This window comes from Scylla paramamosain, chromosome 20 (assembly GCF_035594125.1).
Source record: "Scylla paramamosain isolate STU-SP2022 chromosome 20, ASM3559412v1, whole genome shotgun sequence".
In the NCBI taxonomy this organism is placed as follows: Eukaryota; Metazoa; Arthropoda; class Malacostraca; order Decapoda; family Portunidae; genus Scylla; species Scylla paramamosain.
In genome coordinates, this window is record NC_087170.1 from 18,529,053 (window position 1) to 18,551,494 (window position 22,442).

Sequence of the window (22,442 nt, forward strand, 5' to 3'; positions counted from 1 at the left end):
GAGGGAACTGTGGTGGTGACGTGGCAGTGAACGTAGTGGTGACGTGGTGATGACTATACAAAAAAGCCTTACATACAATGATGGGGTGAAGTTCTGTGGATTAGTACAAAGGAGAGAAATTCTTGTATAGTGATTTTGTAGTAAAAGTCTAATGATTTATACGAAGGATACATACTTATGAGCACAAAAAAAGACCTTTGCATATGACTGGATAAAGTTATAACCATCGATAAAAAAAAATCACTTGGCATTGATGGTTGATAAAAATTCTGTGCACAAGAATAGTCCCTGGAAATGAAAATGATACAAGTTTCTAAGAACAAATACAAATAATACACAGAAACAGCAACAAGAAACAAGAAAGAAAACGCTTCCCTGTGAGCCAAACGCCGCCATCACGTGTACTAGGAGTTGAATGGGGCGGCAGACAACATAAGTAACATATATATAGAATTCGTCAAGAGGATTTTCTACAAACGAGATAAAAGTTAACTGGCGAATAGAGAAGTCAGCCGCGACCACAGAGTGAAGACAGAAAATTTTATCTTGTCAGGAATTATGTATGCAGATATTTGAAAATGGATTTTTTTTTTTTTCGAATTTGGCTCCATAAGTTAAAGGTTTCACGAAATAATACCTTTTTTTTTTTTCTTTAGTTCATGAAGTTAGCCTCTGCCTTTTGCGTCTGCCTCCTCTCCGTTTTCTCCCTCACCTCCCTTACCTATCTTATCATCTTTTTCTCATCTCTAAAATCATCTCCTTTCCTTCGTTAATTTACTCCCTTTCCTTCATTTTATTTTGTCTCCTTTTCTCGATCAATCTCGTCTTGGGCATCTCTTTCTATTTCTCTAATTATCTTTTCGTCTTCATCTTGTCCTTTCCTTTTGTTCCTTTTTACCTTCTTCCTCTCTTTACCGTCTTTCTCTTGCCTTTGATTTTTCCTTCCCTCCCTCCCTCCTTCCTTCCTTCCTTCCTTCCTTCCTTCCATCACTTCTCGTACATTCTCATTTCCTTTTTTCGGGGAAGCGAGAAGTCAAGCGAACTTGTCTCCTTTCATCCTGTACCCCCTGGCCAATCTCTTGACACGTACAGATAAAGTATAGGGCGTAAGCTGAGCCTTACAAACCTAAGCTATATATGTATATTGTTTTATAGAAGAGGAAGGTCAGAAAAAATTGCCCTCCCTTTGTGTGTGTGTGTGTGTGTGTGTGTGTGTGTGTGTGTGTGTGTGTGTGTTTCCTTGCCTGCTTGAAAAAGATCACGCATTAATGGATGAAAAGGTTAAGGTAAAATAGAATTATTACTTTTATTATGTGTCATTGTAAGGTTTCTCTAATTGTTACGCATTAAAATTTCCTTAATGTGTTTTAGCATTGTGTATTAATTAATGCTGCTCAATACGTAGCAGTAACTGAACCCATTTAGTCTGGTGTCGCATTGTCTCATTACCAGAGAGAGAGAGAGAGAGAGAGAGAGAGAGAGAGAGAGAGAGAGAGAGAGAGACACACACACACACACACACACACACACACACACACACACACACACACACACACACACACACACACACACACACACACACACACACACACACACTGCATAATCCATGAAGTGACCTTGACCACGCAAGTCTCCTGCTCACCTGCGTCCCTTCACCCTCGCCGCCCAATTAGGCAGCTCTCGCATGCAACATGTGCGCGGCCAGGGCAAGGCGAGAAGTGCGGAGGCTGCTGTATGACACGACGCGGGGAAGATGGGGACCACGGGGGCGAGGATGAAAATGACGCTATTTGAGAGAGAGAGAGAGAGAGAGAGAGAGAGAGAGAGAGAGAGAGAGAGAGAGGATTTATTCATTCCATCTTTTTTTATGAATGTGACATTATGCCTCTATAAATTATTCCTCGACGGAGATATTTTCTTTACTTTATATTTGGCCCTGCGTCTTGAACAAAAGGCAGGCTTCATTGTGTCTAATCATGTGAGGTTCATAAGAATCCTCTGTAGCTGCTACTGTGTTGCTCAAAAGTTCCTCCAGCTCTGTGCTTGTGACACTGGAGGGAAAGCTTATGTGGTTTAGTCTCCATGTTGTTCTCTGTGTGTACCGAATGATTCTTCTTCAAGTGACAGTTACGAAAGGGTCGTTGACTCTATACGTAGAACAAAATACTACAAAACGCTTTACAGCTTCTCGATGGAGTTCTTGGCGAGTCTTGCGGTGGCGGCAGTGTTGAAGTTTTGGTAGTATTTGCACCTTTCACCCAAGCACTCAGTTCCGCGAATATTTACATAATACGAAATTCAAAGATATAAATATGCTAGAAACACTATGAGAAAAAGCTGAGTTGTCAAGAGTGTTGTTGAGCGTTGCGCCAGTACGCAGTAATGTTACGGAGCCTACTCAACATCATTTGTATACTAAATTATTCATCATTTGCTTAATAGATTATTGATGAAGTGCTTGCATATTCATAAATCACATTTTCGTGAACAATTACACAATTAAACTGTGGAAGTGCCGAGGTTTTTTAATTTTTGGGTCAGGACACTACAAAAAATCAGATGTGTTTTTTCTTTGAAACACACACACACACACACACACACACACACACACACACACACACACACACACACACACACACACACACACACACACACACACACACATACAGCGTGTTTGCACTGCCACAAAAAAAAAAACTTCTTGATAAAACAGTCACTACCACAAATTCAGGGTGAACAACTGCAGCCTTCTCGCCAGCTGGGGAGTGGCGATGCTGTGGGGAGTGTGGGAAATGGTGGGAGTGTGCCGTGCCCCAAGCAAAACCGGGGTAATCCAAGAAGAGAACGCACCACCAAGCGACTTCATACAAACGTCGCCAGTGACCCTGTTATTTCATCTTTCAACCTTTCCCCTTTACTGCACATTTGTGATGACCCGTGAGTCTTGTTAGTCTTGTCTGTCCACTAGTTTGTCTGTCTGTCTGTCTGGCTTTCTAACTGGCTGGTTGGGTTTCTGTGTAGCGTGTCTATCTTTTGTCTGGTGTTTTAGAGAGAGAGAGAGAGAGAGAGAGAGAGAGAGAGAGAGAGAGAGAGAGAGAGAGAGAGAGAGAGAGAGAGAGTGGTCTTCACGCAGTGCTCACGAGCCTTTCCTTTTCTGGTGAAGCGGGGCAGTTCTGTGAAAGTCTGTTAAAGAGGAACAAATATGATAGATTGGCTCCCCCTCTCGTTATCCCTCCTCCTCTTCTTGGCCGTATTCTCTCTCCCATTTCTTCTTCATTCTTCCTCCTTTTGCTGGCGTCGACATGTTCCTGCTCCACTTACGGCTTCATCCTCTCCTCTTTATCTCATTTATTCTTTCACACTGTTTCTCGCCTTTTCCTATTACTGTATATCTCCCGCCATCTCCTGTTCACTCTTCTCCTTCTCTAGAGTTACTTTTCTCGCTACTTAACTCCCCTTGTCCTCCCTTCACTGCCTGTTCTCCGTTACGCCTTGGGGAAAATTTCAAAGGAAAGCGGAGGAGGACAGCGGCACACTTACTTTCCCCACGAGGCCCATCATCACTCGCATGTGTTTCTCGTTTTTCTCTTGTTTGGTCCAGTGTTTCGAGTCCTCTCTTGTGTTAGTTTCGTAGGTATTGTGATTGTTTTTCGCTTCCTCTTCTCTCAGATTTCTTGTTCACTACTGTTGAAATTCTCCATCTCTACCCACGAATCATGCGTTATCTTAGGCTCAGTTTATCTGGTTGTCTTGTGCTATATCTTTATCCACTCTCCTCTCTTCCCTTCCCTTATCTTTCTTGGCTTCTCTCTCAGGTCATCTCTCCGCCTTGTCTTGCTTCTTCCTTCTCACTTCCCTCGCTTTCCTCAACATTTAAATTTGTATTTTCCCTTTCCTTTCACCTCCACCTTCATTCCTTTCCTTTGCCCTCTGCCGCAGGGTCAGGGTGTCTCTCTCTCTCTCTCTCTCTCTCTCTCTCTCTCTCTCTCTCTCTCTCTCTCTCTCTCTCTCTCTCTCTCTCTCTCTCTCTCTCTCTCTCTCTCTCTCTCTCTCTCTGCGTGTGGACACATTTTACGTGCCAGAAACAGAGCAAGAAACACACACACACACACACACACACACACACACACACACACACACACACACACACACACACACACACACACACACACACACACACAGTTTGCAGATCGATGCACCTCATGATTTATTGCTGCAAAAAGGGTCTTCCCACATGACTGACCTGCCCGGCCAGCGTGACCTCAGCGCCATCACCAGCTAGGGACGTAGAGATGGGCTACCCTTCTCTTCAATTGTATCTTATTCCCTCCTTGGCAACGCATTAACTGCTCGGAATCTGGCGCAGGAACCACTAAAGATACTTCCAGTCACTCTGCACTCACCGACAGGAAGAAATCTCAGCCATCCACGCCCCAACGGTGGTGGTGCAGCGCTAACATGTAATCCTCCGCACTGCATGGTTATTTCCCCTTTACGCCACCTACCTCTGCTTTTGAAACTTTGCACCCACGTCCATCATAACTCGCATCAGCATTGTGGGTTGATGGAGGAACAGTGAGATGAGAGGTAACAGGAAAGTCTCCCTCTGCACGATTTATCCGATTCTAAAAGGAAGGGTGCTCGCGATAGGGAGTCACGTCACCGCCTTCGCCTGTGCTTTGAGTCACGTCACTTGATATCACTTAGGATGTCAGCTGCGTAAGGGTAGGCATCTGACGGACATGTCGAGGGAAGGGTAGTGTGACTTTCTTGGCATCTGCTCCTACACGCCTCCTTCCTCACGCATGAAAAATAACTCCTGCTTGCCTATCTGTTTGCAGCCTGTCGACATGACCGTCTTAAGCTGCCCCGTCCGAACCATTGCGTCCCTAACCTAACCTAACCTCTCAATAACTCACGCTAACAATCCATGAAGTCACTGGGCAGGTGAAGGGGCGGAGGGTATTAAACGAAAGAAAAATAGCAGGAAAAAAAGTCGCAGAAACTGGTGTAAAATGAGAGAAATGAAACTAGGAATGTGCGCATTTGACAGTTGATCCTGAGGAGCAGCCTCGTGGAGCGTGGTGATGCTGTGTGGTGTTGTGGCGTGCACTCTTAATGTGCTTCATTTGGTGTTGATTAAGCCGAGTTCTCTCTACGCTGGGATCTAGAGTGGTGTGGAGTGTGGCGAGGCGTGGTGGTGTGGTGTGTGGCGTGTAGAAGTCAGAATTATGATTTTTTTTCTTACACCAACAACAACAACATCAACATCATCAACAACAACAACAACACTCTCTCTCTCTCTCTCTCTCTCTCTCTCTCTCTCTCTCTCTCTCTCTCTCTCTCTCTCTCTCTCTCTCTCTCTCTCTCTCTCTCTCTCTCTCTCTCTCTCTCCCGTAACGAAGTGCGCAAAGTTTCCCCTACTCGGCTCTCGTTAGAAGAATTAGCAGCTCTCCCCCAACACCCGAGACACCGTCCTCTTGACTCTCTTGTATCATTACTTTGTCTCCTTCCTCCTCATTTTTTCTCCTCCCATTTTATTTATTTATTTATTTATTTTTTTGTTTGTGTACTTACCTTTTTACTGTCATATGTGTCCTCATGTTCCTTCCATTGTGTACATTGCATTTGTTCCTTTGACTTTAGTGAATTTGTATGTAATATTGGTTATATTGGTTAGTTTCCATTGGTGTTTCACGGGCTAAGTCTCTTTTTCCATATCTCGGCCACAAATACACTTATTGTCGTATTCTCAGTTGAGCTTTCAGTTTTGTGCTGGTCACGGCAGCGCGCCTGATCCCTGGACTTACACCGTGGATTTCATGGCAGTGCAGCGACTGAAAACAAAGTGTTCCATTCTGAGTAAATCCTGTGGTCGAGTGGCGCTCCGGTCTTCCCAACGCGAGGGATGAGCCACGTCTATCTTGGTGATGCCTCCTCTTCCTTCTTCGTCGTGGACAGACACAGGAGGTTCATGGTCGACTTTTCTGGTCCACATCCTGCGTGATCCATCTCTTTCTGCTTGTTTGTTACTCAGCCCTTAGTGCCAACCGTCCTCTCCCGCTGCATCACTACGCGCCATCTAACTGTGTTCTCCTTCTGTGCCTTAGTCTTCCTGTGTCTTGTCGCCGTGGTTTTAAATCTCAACTGTTCCATCCTGTCCGTCCTATCATTAGGTTTCCAAGCCTCTAAGCATCCAGATCGTCCGTCGCCAAACTGGCAAGTCGTCAGACCAGACTTGTCTCCATCAAGTGTTTCCTCGACAAGTAGTCAGCCCATCAAGTTGTCAAGGTTCAAAGTTCATGCATCTTGCTGCCTGTTCGTCCCAACAATCTCTACCTGAAGTAACTCGATTAGGTGTGATGCTTAGCGTTTTTCAGGCTAGTCGGTCAGTGGCGCGGTTCTAGCATGAGGTGAGACGTTTTCCTGGAAAGAGAGATCTTGCCAGCATTGGCCTCCTCTCCTGCCTCTTCTGCACAACCGCGACACTACCCAGCCCCCCGCACGCCGCCTCTCATACCTTACCTCGCGCGGTGAATTCAGCCCCACCAAGCTTCCTTGTCGGGGATTCTCAGCTGGCTTATTAATCACATAAATCTCTCTGGTCCATTAATTTTTGAGTTAATGGTTATAAAGATGAAGGAGGCGTGTTTCTAAAGGGACCTCCTTCCGCAAAGAAAAATTATGAGGCCTAAGTTATGATGATTAAAGGAAATCCTTAATGAAATATATTTTTTTTCTGCATCGGCAGTTTTTATGGAAGTTGCTGTGGGTGAGGAACAAGGCACGTGTTGCTGAGGTGCAGGGAAGGTGAAGGAACTGAGGGTAGGACAGACAAAGAGGAGACGATGTTTTTTTCCCTTTGTGTAGCAATAGTTTATTAAATGTAACGCATACAGTCATTAAACTATTACTACCTAAACTTCTCAGGTCAGTAGGCATTGTATTTGTCCTTTTCGCTTATCCTGTCACTTCTTAAAAAAAAAAAAATACAATGCACGCAGCATATTGTTCCTCATGCATTTGACATGCTTCACCTCCCAGTGCCAGGCGCGTCTCTGCTCCAGTCTCCAGGAGCAGCGGGGTACTCAGTCACTATGGACACTGTTACACATCAGAAAGCATTCAGCGGCTCCCTTGGACCGCCTGCAGCTGTTATATCTCTTGATCCCCTCGCGCCTGGTGAGTGATGCCGGGGTGACGCACGGCCGCCATCCGTCACCGCCCGCTTGAGTTGTGCAACGACGCCCACGCTCCTCGATATGCCGCTGCTGATTTAGGCAAGTATGCTAAACGCTTTGCTCTCAGAAAGTGACCATTTTCAAAGGCCACAGAGGTGATTAGCCGTGTTCTGAAGAGTGTTGAGTGTTTCTCTTGTTAATAATGTAAAGATCTTGGAAATCTCTCGCTGTAGAGAAAGAGAGAGAAAGAGCTGGAAATGGATGAAATAGGATGGTTGGGAGAACACAGGGAACTGAGCTGAAGGAGATGAGAAGAATGGAATGCAGGAGATGTGGGTAAGATGCCGGGAATTATAGAAATACTAATGTGTGTGTGTGTTTGTGTGTGTAGGGTGGTGGTGGTGGTGGTGGTGGTGGTGACAAATGATGCTAAGCCGCTATTACTCTGCGTCGCGAGGGTGTGAGCTTGATGTTATCTCAGGAGCACGGGGTGTTGTTGTTGTTGTTGTTGTTGTTGTTGTTGTTGTTTGTTATTTGTTGTTCTCCTCCTCCTTGTTCAGTTTATCAGGCTGACGAGTGTCCCTCTCTTTCCCGTCTTTCATTCTCTCTCTCTCTCTCTCTCTCTCTCTCTCTCTCTCTCTCTCTCTCTCTCTCTCTCTCTCTCTCTCTCTCTCTCTCTCTTTTTTTATCTATTGTAACATGTGGAGCAATGGTGAGCACCTTCGGGTCACAACTGAGAGGTTCCGGGTTGCGATCTCAGTCCAAACAAGATGGGTGGGCGGCAGCTTCCTCGTGCCTCTGCCTGTGTTACCTTGCAGTCCTCAGGTAACAGCTGTGCTCGTAACTCAGAGGTTCAGTTATGCATTCCAGGATTGGCACACACACACACACACACACACACACACACACACACACACACACACACACACACACACACACACACACACACACACACACACACACACACACTCACTTACACACACACGAGTAGCTGAAAATTAATTTGAACTTTGCATGAGGATGAAAAACACGAGAAAGCGAGAAAGTTCGCATGGAAACATCAGAAAGTTGTCTCGAAGAAAGCAGCGGAATATACGAGAATAAAAGAAGAAAGAAAGCGTTGAGAAGCAAACGGTGGAGGAAGCAATGTTGCCAAGAGCCAATGTATCGCTATGCCGGGTGGAGGTTCAGACATTTTGACTCGTACCATTGATAGTGTTAGGATCTTAAATTTTCAAACATGGTGTCAGCGGATGGCGCTGCTCATGTTCAGGCTGACACAGATGTAGTAGAAAAGAGGCCACCAGGTATGAGTGTGACAGTCCTTATAGAAAATATATCTACCTACTATATATCCACCCATCCTTGCGCCAAACGGGTCTTTAAAACCTTCCTGTTCACTCGACCTTGATGATCTATTTCATTCGTCTGCTAATTAAATTCAAAACCCATAGTTTTCTATTTGCTTTTCAAGGATAATTTTATGGATTTCAACAAAAGTAATTGTGACTAACTTTGATGTGCTAACTTCGATGTTTGTAGCTTATCTTCTGTGTATAAGGCCGTACCATAGAATGTAATATGAATATAGGTGTAAGGAGAAATAAAGTGTGCTGCAATGCCACGCTCTTTTGGCAGTCCTACCCTCGCTAACTTCAGGTGAGGGTTCAACACACATTCACGCTAATCATAGACTCGGTAATCGTTGTTCCATCATACGGGGCTGGATGAGAAATTCACCAAACCAAGAGAATCTTTTAACGTCGCCAGGGTGATGGAGTGAGAGGGCGGCGGAGGCTGTGAGGGCAGGGCTGGGCTGCTGACGGAGATGGAAGAGGTACAGTTGTGGATAGCAGTCTTTTTCAGAGGTGGAAAAACAGGAAGATAACATGAAGCTCTCCGAAATTTGCAGAATTACTTTATTTTCTTTAATATGTGTTGTTGCTTTGGGGTTTAATAACTGCTGGGCAGGGTCTTGCAGGTGGTGGTTGTGGTGGTGGTGGTGCGGGTCCCTCGTCATGTGGTGGATGGCGAACCATGCCTCATCGTCCAATGACTACTGGCACTGAGAGAGCAGTGTTGGGCGAGGATCGGGACGACATGTTAAGCATTGGGCACAGCGTAATAGGAGAGGGAAAATCCTCCGCCTTCTGAATAAAACAAAAGCTTCTTGGTTTGGAACGAGATTCGAAACTTGTTGCTGGTGACTGCCATCCTGCTTACAGGCGGTGTAGACGTAGTCATTCCACAGAAAGGCCCAGCACTGTGGAATACAAAACATGTAAACGGTGGAAGCGGATAATATTAAAATATCTAAATTTTAAGAGTAGAAGGTTTTGGATGTATAAGTGAACAAAGTTATTTTCCTTGAAGTCGCATGGGTTTTGCAGCACTTACACCGGGACATACTCTGACAACGGACGGGCATCCTCTTCCTGCAAAGGGACGCCTTCCCACAAAGAAAAAGCCTCTTGCCAAAAAGTCACAGAACCACAGTTGCATGATGAACACAACATAGAAAAGTGAAGCCAATGGAATACAGGAAGTGTTCCCTCTGGCAGCGTCACCTCCCAGGAACAACTGTAAGGTGCAGTTCCCTTCACAATGGCTTTTAGTATTCCGGTACTCCCATTCAGCTCTGCGGAAAGAAAACCGTGTCAAGGTTGATGGTGATCCTCACGAGTGTCTGCATGCCTTTGCAACATTTTTACGTTACTGAAAATTTGCTGCACCTTTGTGGCCAATGCATATCGACACTTCTTGATTGTTGTGGAGGGTCTCTTGCATTAGGTTTTCTATCTCCTCCATCTTGGTCATCACATACCCATTCATGGACTGTATCACACTTATCTGCCCAGCCATGGCTTCCACAGTGCTGTTTATCCTCTCTTCAAGTCCACGCATCTTAGTCATCACCGTGTCATTCATGGCTCGCAACGCTTTCATCTCTTGTTCCCGCAGCGCATCAACTCCTGCAAACAAAGGTATGTTGTTACTTTTCTGATTACGTAGCGAGACTCACTGTTGCATTGCTGCCAAGCACAGAAGATATCCTCCAGTATTTGAAGCGAGTGACTCACCGCAGGTACAGTGGGAAGAAGATTCGTTCATAACCTTCAGTATGGCTATCTGGTTTGCTAATACAGACAGCACAAGCTCATCCTGTGTCATTCTCTGCAGGAGAGTCGTCGTGGCGTGGGCAGGTTGGAGGACCATCATCACCACCACCGCCACTGCTACCATAGGTGGTGGCGAGGGAAGTCCTTCAGTAACTCGGCGGAGCATCTTACTGCTCAGCTGCTCAGGGCAGACTGTGGCCTGGCGTTCGTGTGGTCTGCTGCCACACTTTGTTGCCAAGCCCGCTACTGTTGCCTGTTCCTAATATTCCTCTTAAAGAAACTGAGTCGCACTTTTTCAAGGTAAAAAATATTAGGAAACAGCACAGCCACTTGTTGCCTCCTAGCGTGAGAGAGAAGTCAAACCAACAAACGGTGTCTAAACTCAGGCGGCTGATATTGAATAGTGAAATCTATCATCATTGAATTTCTCGCCAAAAGTGCAACTGATAGTCAGAACTAGTTCTTAGCGAAGGCTGTATTGTGTATCGTATTTATTGGATAACTAACTCTATTATTGCATCAACATTACTAAAGACAAGGGGGAATCATAATAAAAGACAGCAGTGTGCTCTTTCCTTACATTTTGTTCCAAATCCTCCCCATTATTTCAGTGCTGTAAAGAGATGGCTCGTCTTTTCGCCTCCATCGTGAACACAGGAAAATTACACTGTGTAATATATCACACAGTCGTGACAGAAGCTGTGAACACTTGTGGCTTCTGATGACAAACATCTTCACAAACTTATGTAATCTTGCAATGTGTGTGTGTGTGTGTGTGTGTGCGCGCGCGTGCGTGCGTGCGTGCGTGTGCGCGTGCGTGCGCGCGCGCGCGCTCATCGCTACTAGTAACTCACCATGTCTTCACCTTGGTCGAGGACATCGTCAGCTGTCTTCTCAGCATGGTGAAGGCGTGGTGAAGGCGGTGCTCGTGGTTGCTGGGAGAGGAGAGTCATACCGTTGAGGCGTGAGAGAGAGAGAGAGAGAGAGAGAGAGAGAGAGAGAGAGAAATTCTACTGTCAAGTCATATAAACGTCTCCGCCACACACTTTTCCTTCCTTCTACCATCTCCTCCACCCCGCTGGCAGTGACTGGGACAGGTGACACAGGCAGCTTCTCCTGGCGGGCATGGCAGGCGGGAGAAGGCAGGAGACGCATGTCAGGAACCAGTTAGGGGTGTGCAAGCAGAGAGAAAGAGGGAGAAGGAGAGAGAGGGAGATGGGGGAGCCCTGTGTGTGCTTAGTCCTTCCCTCCACCAAATTTTATCCTTCACATTCTCTCTCTCTCTCTCTCTCTCTCTCTCTCTCTCTCTCTCTCTCTCTCTCTCTCTCTCTCTCTCTCTCTCTCTCTCTCTTTTGCAACACCACCACCACCGCATTAATTAATCACCGTGTGACTCCTTTTATTAACTTAATTGTATAATAGACATAAATGAAGAACAATTTTGTTGACCTTGTTGTTTTGTTGCGATGCTTATCATTGCTCCAGTGACTTGGCTTAGAATTCAGTAATGACTGGTATGTTTCTTTACGCTCCGTCGTAGTTCATAAATTCTGTTCCGCTACACACACACACACACACACACACACACACACACACACACACACACACACACACACACACACACACACACACACACACACACACACACACACACACACACAGTATTGCATAGGTCTCGGTCGTTGCTCAGCATTTTTTCCAGTGATGTCAAAGGCAGGGAAGTGTAATATTGCTTTGCATCGCGACCCCAGCACTGAACTGTGGTTGTGTTGGTGTACCGCGTCCACAGCGGGAAAGAAAAATGTGGCCTTGTATATACGCATTTCTCTCCGTGTATTATGTTGTTGGTGGGGAAATACAAATGAAGATAAAGGAAGATATAGGCAAGATATTTACCGTCACAAGTTAGCACAGTAAAGGGAGAGTATAAGAGTAAATTTTGGGAGTTCCCTGTAGCTGCGCGTGTCCTTAACGCTCATCTCCGTCTCATTGGCCATTGAGCCTGCGGTGGATGACATCCCTCAACCCGAGGCCCACAAGGCGAAGGAAGGATGCACAGCTTAGTGAGCTGCCTGCTGACTGCCCCAGCCAAGATTCTGCCTAGGGATATGGATTCGTAGCAAGAAGCATAGTTGTTGTTACCTCTGCCCATGCCGCTGCTGCTGCCGCCACCGTCGCCACTGCTGCTGTCGCCGCCGCAGCCGCTGCCGCCGCCGCCGCCGCCGCCGCCGATGATTAAGGAAGTTAATATGTTGATGAAAATAGGCAGTCGTGGACGGGGCGACATATTTGGGAACTCCCAAGGGAGAACTTTTTCCCTTTGCTCTCTGATTCACACTGCCAAGACTGACACCAGGAAAAACCCTCACAGAAAAGCCACACTCTTGCCAACAAGGAGAGACAACACGTAAAATACGTCTTAATGCTTCCAAGAAAGGAGTGCCAAGGGTACACTTGGATACTGATTGAATTGACCTTATTATCCTTTTTGTTTTGCTTGGTGATTTGTTTGTCTTCTGCTCCTTGACTAAACAGATTGAAAAGAAATTAAACTGTCATTGACATAGTGCCGATTAGCGCCCTCGTGCGCGCGCGCGCGCACACACACACACACACACACACACACACACACACACACACACACACACACACACACACACACACACGTCCTCGCAGTCCTTGTATCAAAAGCATATGTTCTCTTTTTGACTCATGAAAATAGAGAAAAAGAAAATGTTGACGAAACACTGCCATTATCCAAGTGAGAGGAAGTGGTGTCCTCTTGTAAAGATAAGGTGGAGGACTACTGGACCACCTGTTGCCGGCTCGTGGTTGTCGCTTTGTGCCAGGGAGAGAGAGAGAGAGTCGAGGTCTGGCTGTCTGCTGAGACACGCCTTGTTCTTTTGAGTCACGGTGAAGGAGGGGCGCTAGAAGGTCTAGTAATCATAATTGTTTGCCATGCTTGTCTTCGTAAACGTAATTTGTTCTCTTTACATAAATATATTTTTTTTAATCCAAGTGCCTTTGGCCTGAGAGTTAACTTTCCTTCTTTACTCTTTTTACAGCTTAATTTTCCCCCTTTCTTCTCTTGTCGTTTAATTTCCCTTGATTGCCTTCGTAAGTCTTTTCCTTGTTGCATGAATATATTTTTTTTCCATTTTCTCGTGTATTGAATGAGACTTAACTCTCCTTCCTTCCTTCCTTACTGTTTTTCAGCCAAATGTCCTTCTTTTCTTCCCTTGCCATCTAATTTCTATCTTGTAGTTTTTGTCCGTGTCTTTTTATCGCTGCGATTTAACGATCTTTTCACGATTTTTCATGCTTTCATTATTTTGGTCAGTTCCTTTGCCTACAGTTTCCTCCCGAGAGTCTTCCCTTCCTCTCTCCCTCACTTGCTCGTCTGCGCTGCGCCTCCTCCATCTCACGCTAATAATGATCCGACAGCCATTAAGCGACACTATTTTTCAGGTGAGCTCCAGAGGCAAGACTTCATATAAGAGGTAATTTCGTGCTCATATACTCCCTCCGTCCCTCCCACCCTCTCCCATTCCCTCATCCACATAGACGTCCCTTCTCCATACCTCCCTCCTTCCCTCTTATTCCTCCAACCTTATCATTTTCCATCCCATTTCCCTTCGTCCCTCGGAAATTTAAGTCTCAGGTTTTTAAATACCTTGTTTGGTACTCAATTTCGAGAGAGAGAGAGAGAGAGAGAGAGAGAGAGAGAGAGAGAGAGAGAGAGAGAGAGAGAGAGAGAGAGAGAGAGGTTGGAGGGAAGGAGGGTGATTGTGTTGTTTGCTTCCTCACATTAGAATAATTGCCCATGTAAACAGCCCGGCAGCAGAATAACAACACTTTCAAAGAGAGCAACAGTAGCGGGGTATCTGGAGGGAAAGCAGTTGTTTGCTGGTATCATTATGCGGGAATCGATGAAAAGTTGCAAAGGCGCACATTGGTGAATGTTTTACAGCAACAACATTGAGCAGTGGGAAATAATGCGCAACAGATCTTGAGCTTGTTTGTGTGTTCTCGAGGACAGGGACAGGATAAAATTCTCTCTCTCTCTCTCTCTCTCTCTCTCTCTCTCTCTCTCTCTCTCTCTCTCTCTCTAATTTGCCCCCGACGAAAAAATTTTGTTTCAGAAGTGCTGAAGGAGGAAACAAAAGGGCAGTAATGGTGGCAATGCGACAGGTAATCAGCGGGTAAAAGGGGGACTGCTTCTTGCGTCTTTGTGTTGCTCATACCGGCATGGTGAGCCTCGTCCCCTCGTCTGTGCGATGCTAGAGGCTCGACATGCGCCACACATTGCTGCGGGACATTACACACTTGGCCCATATTTTGAAACACTTCCCCGCGCCTTACTTCCACTTCTTTCAAAAGGCTGTAGTTGAAGTTTACACGGGTTTTTAAGTGTGTTTAAAACGATTCTAGCGACAGATTAGCAAGTTTTCTACATTATTAACAAGTGAAACACTCTTAAGAACCCGGCAAACCATTTCTCTGTCCTTAGAAAATAGTCAAGAGCCCAGCTAACTATTTCCCTGGCCTTAGAAAATTGTCGCGGTGAAAGAGCAAAGTGTTTGAAGCATACGTCTTGGGTGAGATTTAAGCGGGAATCGTGGCTGCTTGAGTATTTCATGGTATTAATAAGAGGAAGTATATTATAATGTCAACAACACTCAATGGATTGGTATGAGAGAGTTTTTACCGTAATTTCCCTAACAGAAGTGTGTTGTCTGTCGTCGTTGTTGTTGTTGTTGTTGTTGTCATTGTTGTCCGTCGTCGTTGTTGTTGCTGTCGTTGTCGTCGTTGTTGTCGTCGTCGTGCTTCAGAGGCTGCGTGGAGGCTCCCGAATGAATGTATTGAGCCACGTGGAGCAGCACGGCGGGTCTTGTTCAGTATTCAGGGCGAGTCTCGCTGAAAAATGCCCAGATGAACCTGTTTCCCGTAACTAAATTCTCGCGCGGTGTCAGGCGATGGTAGGAAAATACTCTGAACTTGTTAGCGAACTTAATTTTAGACTTTGAGATGACAAAACACATACTGATACAGTTTTATTTGTTTGAGGTGAAGAAAATTGGAGATACTTAAGAGGATTATACATTGTTTCTAATTAATTCCGGAAGATAATGGCGGACAAGGACGAGTGAAAGCTTCGCCAGGGTCACCAACACACTGAAACACTGAAATGCTTAAACGCAGTGTGAAAAAAAAAGAAAAAAAAAAGAGAAAACTGTTTGGGACAAAAAGTGAAACGCCTTTTCAAACGAACATTTTGCTTGGCTGACGGGGGACATGACAGGAAATTCGTTGTATTCTCACAGAAAACCCTAAAGTGAAACAAGAACCGTTTCCTAACACGTCGTTTTTCACAAACTATATGATTATGACAGTTTCACGTACCGCCCCCGCGAGGACAGTGTTATGAAATTAAGACACGGAGAGAGAAAATTACGAAGGCGTTTTTGGTCACGAAACATACTCTAAAATCGACGCGAAACTTTTTTTTTTCTAACATGAAGACTGTGAAAACAAGATGTGGATAAATTAATAAAATACAATGTTTTTCTTTCACGGAGTTTTATAATATAGTATCGTACTGGCGATATCTTAACTGTACTCCCTCTTCCTCCCTCACTCCCCTCCTCTTTACCACACTACGCTCTCTTATTTGAGACAAGGATCCTCTCCCATCTACTAAATTCTTCCCCCCCAGTTGAGGGACGTGCCACCCTCTCTCTCTCCTTTCACCACACTTTCATTTTCAGTATAGTGACGTGCTACCCTCTCTCCTTTCGCTACATTCTCCCCTCAGCACAGTAAGAACCAAACAGTCTTCTAGCTCACTCTGCCTTCCTCTCCATCTCCCTCAGTGTTAAGTCTTCCACGACCCAGTTGTTCATTTCTCAACTTAAACTGTATTTTTTGTCCTTCCTCAGCAGGAGGAGGAGGTGGAGGAACACAAAGGAATATAAAAAAAAAAAAAAAACGAAGAGGAAGAAGAATATAAGGGAGTGTTTTTATTATTTATTTGAGGAATAATTATGAAGATGTAACACTACATCTGAAAAGTAATTATATATATATATATATATATATATATATAATATATATATATATATATATATATATATATATATATATATATATATATATATATATGTAATATATATATATGTATATATATATGTATATATATATATATATATATATATATATATATATATATATATATATATATATATATATATATAAATACGTCAGATAGTAGTGGAGTAGGAGAGGAAGCAGATCAACATTACACACACACACACACACACACACACACACACACACACACACCACACACACACACACACACACACACACACGTACGTTGCAACCGAGTAAGTGCGAGGAGGCAGTAAAGAGTGATACGGATGAGGGGAAACTGTTCCATTCCCGCAGTGAGGCAATAAAACAGTGTCTGTGGGACGCGGAGTGGATCACGCCAGTGGAGGAGAGGTGCAGGGAATAGTGACGAGGGAGAACAAATAGGAGCCTGAGGAGGAGGAAAAGGAGGAAGAGATTGAAGAGGGTGGTAAGAAGGACTAGGAGGAGGAGGAGGAATTGCACTGGAAAGAGAAGGAGTGAAGGTAATGATTATGAGACTCCATCTAGAAACGTGAAAATCTTGCGACTGAATGCATCAGTAGATATTGTATTAAAGCAGTTCTTGAGAGAGAGAGAGAGAGAGAGAGAGAGAGAGAGAGAGAGAGAGAGAGAGAGAAGAGAGAGAGAGAGAGAGAGAGAGAGAGAGAGAGAGAGAGAGAGAGAGAATGTGGTTCGTCATTCATTTGTCCTTGGTTTTCTGCTTCGTTTCCATGTAAAACTTCCTGATATATATATATATATATATATATATATATATATATATATATATATATATATATATATATATATATATATATATATATATATATATATATAATATATACACACACACACATACACACACACACACACACACACACACACACACACACATACAAGGTATTCCAGGAGGGAAAATCATATATTCTCATATTGAAAAATGGAGGTAGTTTCTAAGATGGAGGTATTGTATGGTGAGGTGGTTGTAACGCGATGGTTCAGGAGGTACAGGACATTTTAACATGAGCGTCACCAGTGGCAGGTGGCTCCACACGGGCCGTTCTGCAACGTCCTGCTGGTCGTCGTTGCCATATGGGGTTTGTTGTGTTTTTAGCTAATATTTTGCTGCAACGATACACTGCATTCTTGAATTCAATTATATGTTTATTTATGAAAACCTTGATGTATAACCTAGTAACATCCTCATGATGCCAGCGCCCTCCATTACTGCCCTCTCCTCCCCACCCCTCCCCATCGCCAATTCTTTGTGTTCATATCAGAATGTCCTGTAAATTCTAAACAAACCATGCTCTTCTTGAAAACATTAGAAAGGTTCCGGAGCCAGATTAAACTCTTGAGACCTCGATTTTGTCTGTACACTTGATTTGCTTTATCGGGCTTTTAGCAGTGCAAATAATCAATCATCCGTGCTGTCTGTTCCGTCCATTTGATCTGTTAGGCTCTGGTAATTGTAGACGCTCCTGAAAAGGGAGAGTTCGGGGACTAATGCACGAGAGAGAGAGAGAGAGAGAGAGAGAGAGAGAGAGGAGAGAGATGAGAGGAGAGAGAGAGAGAGAGAGAGAGAGAGAGAGAGGAAACAGACGAAACAGACGTGAAGAGATTTGAGTAATGGAACCAAGAATAAGAAAGTTAAGTATAAACTAATATAAAGGTAAGGAGAAAGGGAGGAATAGGAAAGAATACGAAAGATGAGGTGGTGGTGGTTCAGGTAGAGCTAATATATACACACTACACACACACACACACACACACACACACACACACACACACACACACACACACCACACACACACACACACACATACACATTCGCCTTTTTTTTTTTTTTTTTTTTTTTTCGCCCTGCCCTGCCACAATCTTTTTTTTTTTTCTCCACGTCATCTTTGTTTCTTAAAGGTAACATTCTTACGCTTCATTTTACTACTTTTCCTCGTCCCTTCTCTTGCTCTTGTTGTCTGGCCATTTCTTCTCTGTATTTTTAAATAAACGTTTTAAGGGTAGTGGCCATTTATTTATTTACTTATTTATTTATTTTTTTGTGTAACTGTCGCTCTGATCTTGCTCAACTTTCACCGTTTTGTCAGTCAGCATTTGGTATTTTCTGTATGCAAATCTTCCCAGGCTTCACTTAAGTCCATCTCATTGCACCGGATGTTTAATGTATGTCTCTTATTCCGGTTTCCTTAATCGTGGCGAGAGGTTCTTTACCTACTTTTCCACGTTTGGCTCTTGGTGGTGGTGGTGGTGGTGGTGGTGGTAGAAGTGGTGGTGATGTAAGTGCCACAAACAGTGGTGATAACAAGCAACACTGATGGTTACTGCTCTAAACTAACAACTAAGAGATCCAGTGTTTGATTCCTCTGGCGGACTGCGAACGATTTGGATTTGTTTCGTCTTCAGTCTTACCGTTGTTGCTGACACAAGTACAACCACAATCAGAAGCCCTCAGTTTCTCTCTCTCTCTCTCTCTCTCTCTCTCTCTCTTCCTCTCTCTCTCTATCTCTCTCTCTCTCTCTCTCTCTCTCTCTCTCTCTGGTGGGAGAGAGAGAGGAGAGAGACGACTACTAACTACTACTACTACTACTACTACTACTACGTTACTGCTGCTGCTGCTGCTGTTAATAGGAAAATAAAAAATAGTTTCCAGCATCACTTTTTATTACACGTCAACATTTTAGGCCACGTGAGGACAGCCCCTCCCCTTCTGATTCCCTCCCTCTCCACCCCCCCCAACCATTCCCATGCCCTCCCTCCCCCGAATTACCACGATCTCATCTCGCCTTCTCTGCATCCCCACGCCTCCCCCATAATCCCCGCTGCACGCCCAAGCCCGCGCTGCCACGCCCTGGGCCTCATCCGCGGGAGGGGTCCAGGAGGGGCAGGGAGTTTGGACTTAGGATAAACTGGTGTACAGATCCAGATGCTGTATCCTTTAATCAATGAAACACATATTACCTGTTGTCATACACGTACATGTAAAACACACACACACACACACACACACACACACACACACACACACACACACACAAACACACACACACACAAAGCACACAGGCACACACACGCAATATCAAACCTGCCTTTTTAGGTGAAATATCTGGATAGATGGAGTCTGTAGTTTTTTTTTTCTTTTTAAAGTGTGTATGAACAAAGATTGATACGTTTAGATGTGCGTCAAGTGAAACACACACACACACACACACACACACACACACACACACACACACACACACACACACACACACACACACACACACACACACACACACACACACACACACACACACTGAAAAAAAATAGTAAGTGCCAGAGAATAAAAATCTGGGAAAAATCGTAGACAAGAGAAGTTGAGGGGAATATTTGTCAGTAATGGAGAAAGTTGGCGTTCCGGGGCCGCCTACTTGCGCTCCTCGCCTGTACCAGGAAGAACCCAGCTTGCCGGGATATCAGAAAACTACTGCGTGAAACAAAAATCCGAAGCACTTCTCGTGAGTCGGAGCCTCGAGGGGCCTCACGAGTCAGGGCGAAAGGCTGAGGAGAAGAGTGAGATAGACAGCTTGAGTAATGATCCGTTGTGCAGCCTCTGATACAGTTACTCTGAGGGTTGTATTCTTAAACGCTCAGGTCTTTAGTCAGGTCTGTTTTTGAAAGGGTCACTGATATTGTTAGCGGAGTTCTCGTTAGGTGGATTTCCCGTTGACGATGAAGAATATACTGTCCCTAGAATCATGAATATACTCCTGAATACCCAACAACTTCCTCCAGAGACTGTTAAAAAGTTGATCTATGACTGGGAAACTTTCATGAATACGGTCGGAAGTGAAATTAAATATGCAAGTTAATGTTTTTTTTTTTCATAAGTTGCATTAGTAAAGGGATAAGTGTTTATATGTAATGCAAATAGGATATTGTCTTTTTTTCTAATTTCTTACTCTATTTTATTGTTTATACTCTATTTTATTGTTTAAGTAATTGTTTCGACGAGGAAAGATGTTAATTTTTTTGCGTGAAAGCTTAGGTGTTACTTTTTTTTTTTTTTAATGTAGAAACTAAGTGTTTGCAAATTCTTCGTCTCTCTCTCTCTCTCTCTCTCTCTCTCCTCTCACTCACTCACTCACACTCACTCACTCACTCACTCACTCACTCACTCACTCACTCACTCACTCACTCACTCACTCACTCACTCACTCACTCACTCACTCACTCACTCACCACGAAGCAAAACACTAATGATAAGCCTAAAACCCTATTGTCCCCACGTGGCCAGCCCAAGCATGACACACACACACACACACACACACACACACACACACGATACACACACGACATTGGACACAAAAATAGTCAGTCGATATGTGGAGGATGAGGAGGAGGAGGAGGAGGCGGAGGAAGAGTGTCCCCAGGAGGCGTCCGTGCTCCCCCTGCCCTGACCTGCTGGGGACTAAGGGTTTGGCGTGGGTCGCGAAAATATATATGTCTGTCTGTGTATGCACGTATTTGTGTATGTGTCTTAAATGCAGTACATGAGAGCGCCGTTCGGGCCTGGCGCTGCGCCGAGGAGGTATATCAAGGTACGGTACATACCTTGGGGAGCTGCCACGCTGGGGTCACGAATACGTATATATATAAATCAACGGCGTACGGGTAATACATACGTGGAAGGTGAGGTGCGGAATACGAAGGGCGATTGATAAGGTTTTGAGCCTCCACCGGAGATAAAGCATTAAAAGACTTCTATCAGCTACCATTTCCCGTAGGCTCAGAACTTATCAGTCTCCTCTCGAGCATTACAGGAGAGAAATGAAGCGCGGGAGTAGTTTTTTTCTTTTTTTGCTTCACGTGAAGGAAACATCCATCCTGGAGAGGGAACACGACGCCACAAGACGACGTGGGCGCAAGGGATGAGTGGAGTGCGCCGCGGTGTGGGAGGCGGGAGTAGGACACCCACACCCACAGGCCGTGGGTAGCCACCCTCCCTGCGGCGCCTGGCTAACAGGGACAGGAGGAAAACACTCAACGGGATCAGAAGGGACCCTCGTTTCCCCCAGTCGGGTCCCGGGACTCCGGAGTGGCGGCTCGTGAGGGTGGCGGCGAGGGAGGGCGTGGCGGCGTGGTGCGCGGGCCTGGTGGCGTGGCCGTGTGTGGGCGGCCTGCACCAGGGCCACGCACCGCGCCACGCCCACATCACCCCACCACTTAACATTAGCACATAGGAGTTCACCAGATGCATGTGTATATATGCATTAACAAACGCACGCACATACATATATATACATACATGTATACTTGTGTACAGTAGATAATATATAGTCATTAGTATCACATTTGTTTATGAAAAAATTCTATCCTACACCATAAAATGCGTCTTTTTTTTTATCATATATGTATATGTATACCGATATGTACAAAATGTATGATCCCAGATGTACATGTACAACTATTAGTCACAGTGATACGTAAAGGATACATGCCGACTGCGAGACGACACTGGTGAGGAGAGCAGGTGACGATGGTTGGCGATGGTGACGGTGGTGGTAGTAGTAGTCGTGACGGTGGTGTCGGTGGTGATGGCAATACTGAGTCTGTAGTGAGCGTAATGGTGACACGTGAGAAGAGAGAGTGGAACAGAGTGGAGTGTTGGACGTGGATGGCGTAATGGGAGGAGTGGAGCGTGGTGAATCTTGGTCTTGAGGCAGGAGGGAACAGGGAGAGGAAGGAAGAGGATGAAAATAAATGATAATCTAGTGGCGATGACGCGATGACATGAAAAAGAAAAAAAATGCATCAAAGCATTGACGTGCGCAGTGTGGTCTTAATGCCAGGGATTGTCCAAGGGACGGGGAGGAGAGTGGGAAGAAGATGGAGGAAGGGAGGGATGAAACCAAGAAGGGACAGGGAATATGTTAAATGACAACAAATATCATGTTTAAAAAATGGCAAGGTAAACATACGTGCGGATGCGGTGATCCACATGACTCGTGTTCCA

General features: G+C 44.9%; 2 protein-coding genes across 7 annotated transcripts in view; one reads left to right on the forward strand and one right to left on the reverse strand.

The window, feature by feature from the left end:
* Positions 1-22,442, forward strand: part of LOC135110554 (uncharacterized) — a 243,583-nt gene that overhangs the window by 44,949 nt on the left and 176,192 nt on the right. The gene's annotated exons all lie outside the window — the stretch shown is intronic.
* On the reverse strand, positions 8,205-10,854 carry LOC135110553 (uncharacterized). The gene is made up of 4 exons (XM_064022974.1): positions 10,262-10,854; positions 9,914-10,153; positions 9,579-9,819; positions 8,205-9,444 (listed from the first exon to the last, which is right to left on the reverse strand). The coding sequence occupies exons 1-4, from the start codon at positions 10,464-10,466 to the stop codon at positions 9,285-9,287; spliced, it is 846 nt and encodes a 281-aa protein (XP_063879044.1). The 5' UTR covers positions 10,467-10,854; the 3' UTR covers positions 8,205-9,284.

Coding starts and splice junctions, on each gene's coding strand:
- LOC135110553 (XM_064022974.1), bottom strand. CDS start 10,466: ATGCTCCGCCGAGTTACTGAAGGACTTCCCTCGCCACCACCTATGGTA. Junction 9,820..9,913: donor GATATGCATTGGCCACAAAG/GTGCAGCAAATT, acceptor TTCTTTCCGCAG/AGCTGAATGGGAGTACCGGA. Junction 9,445..9,578: donor TTGTCAGAGTATGTCCCGGT/GTAAGTGCTGCA, acceptor TGTATTCCACAG/TGCTGGGCCTTTCTGTGGAA.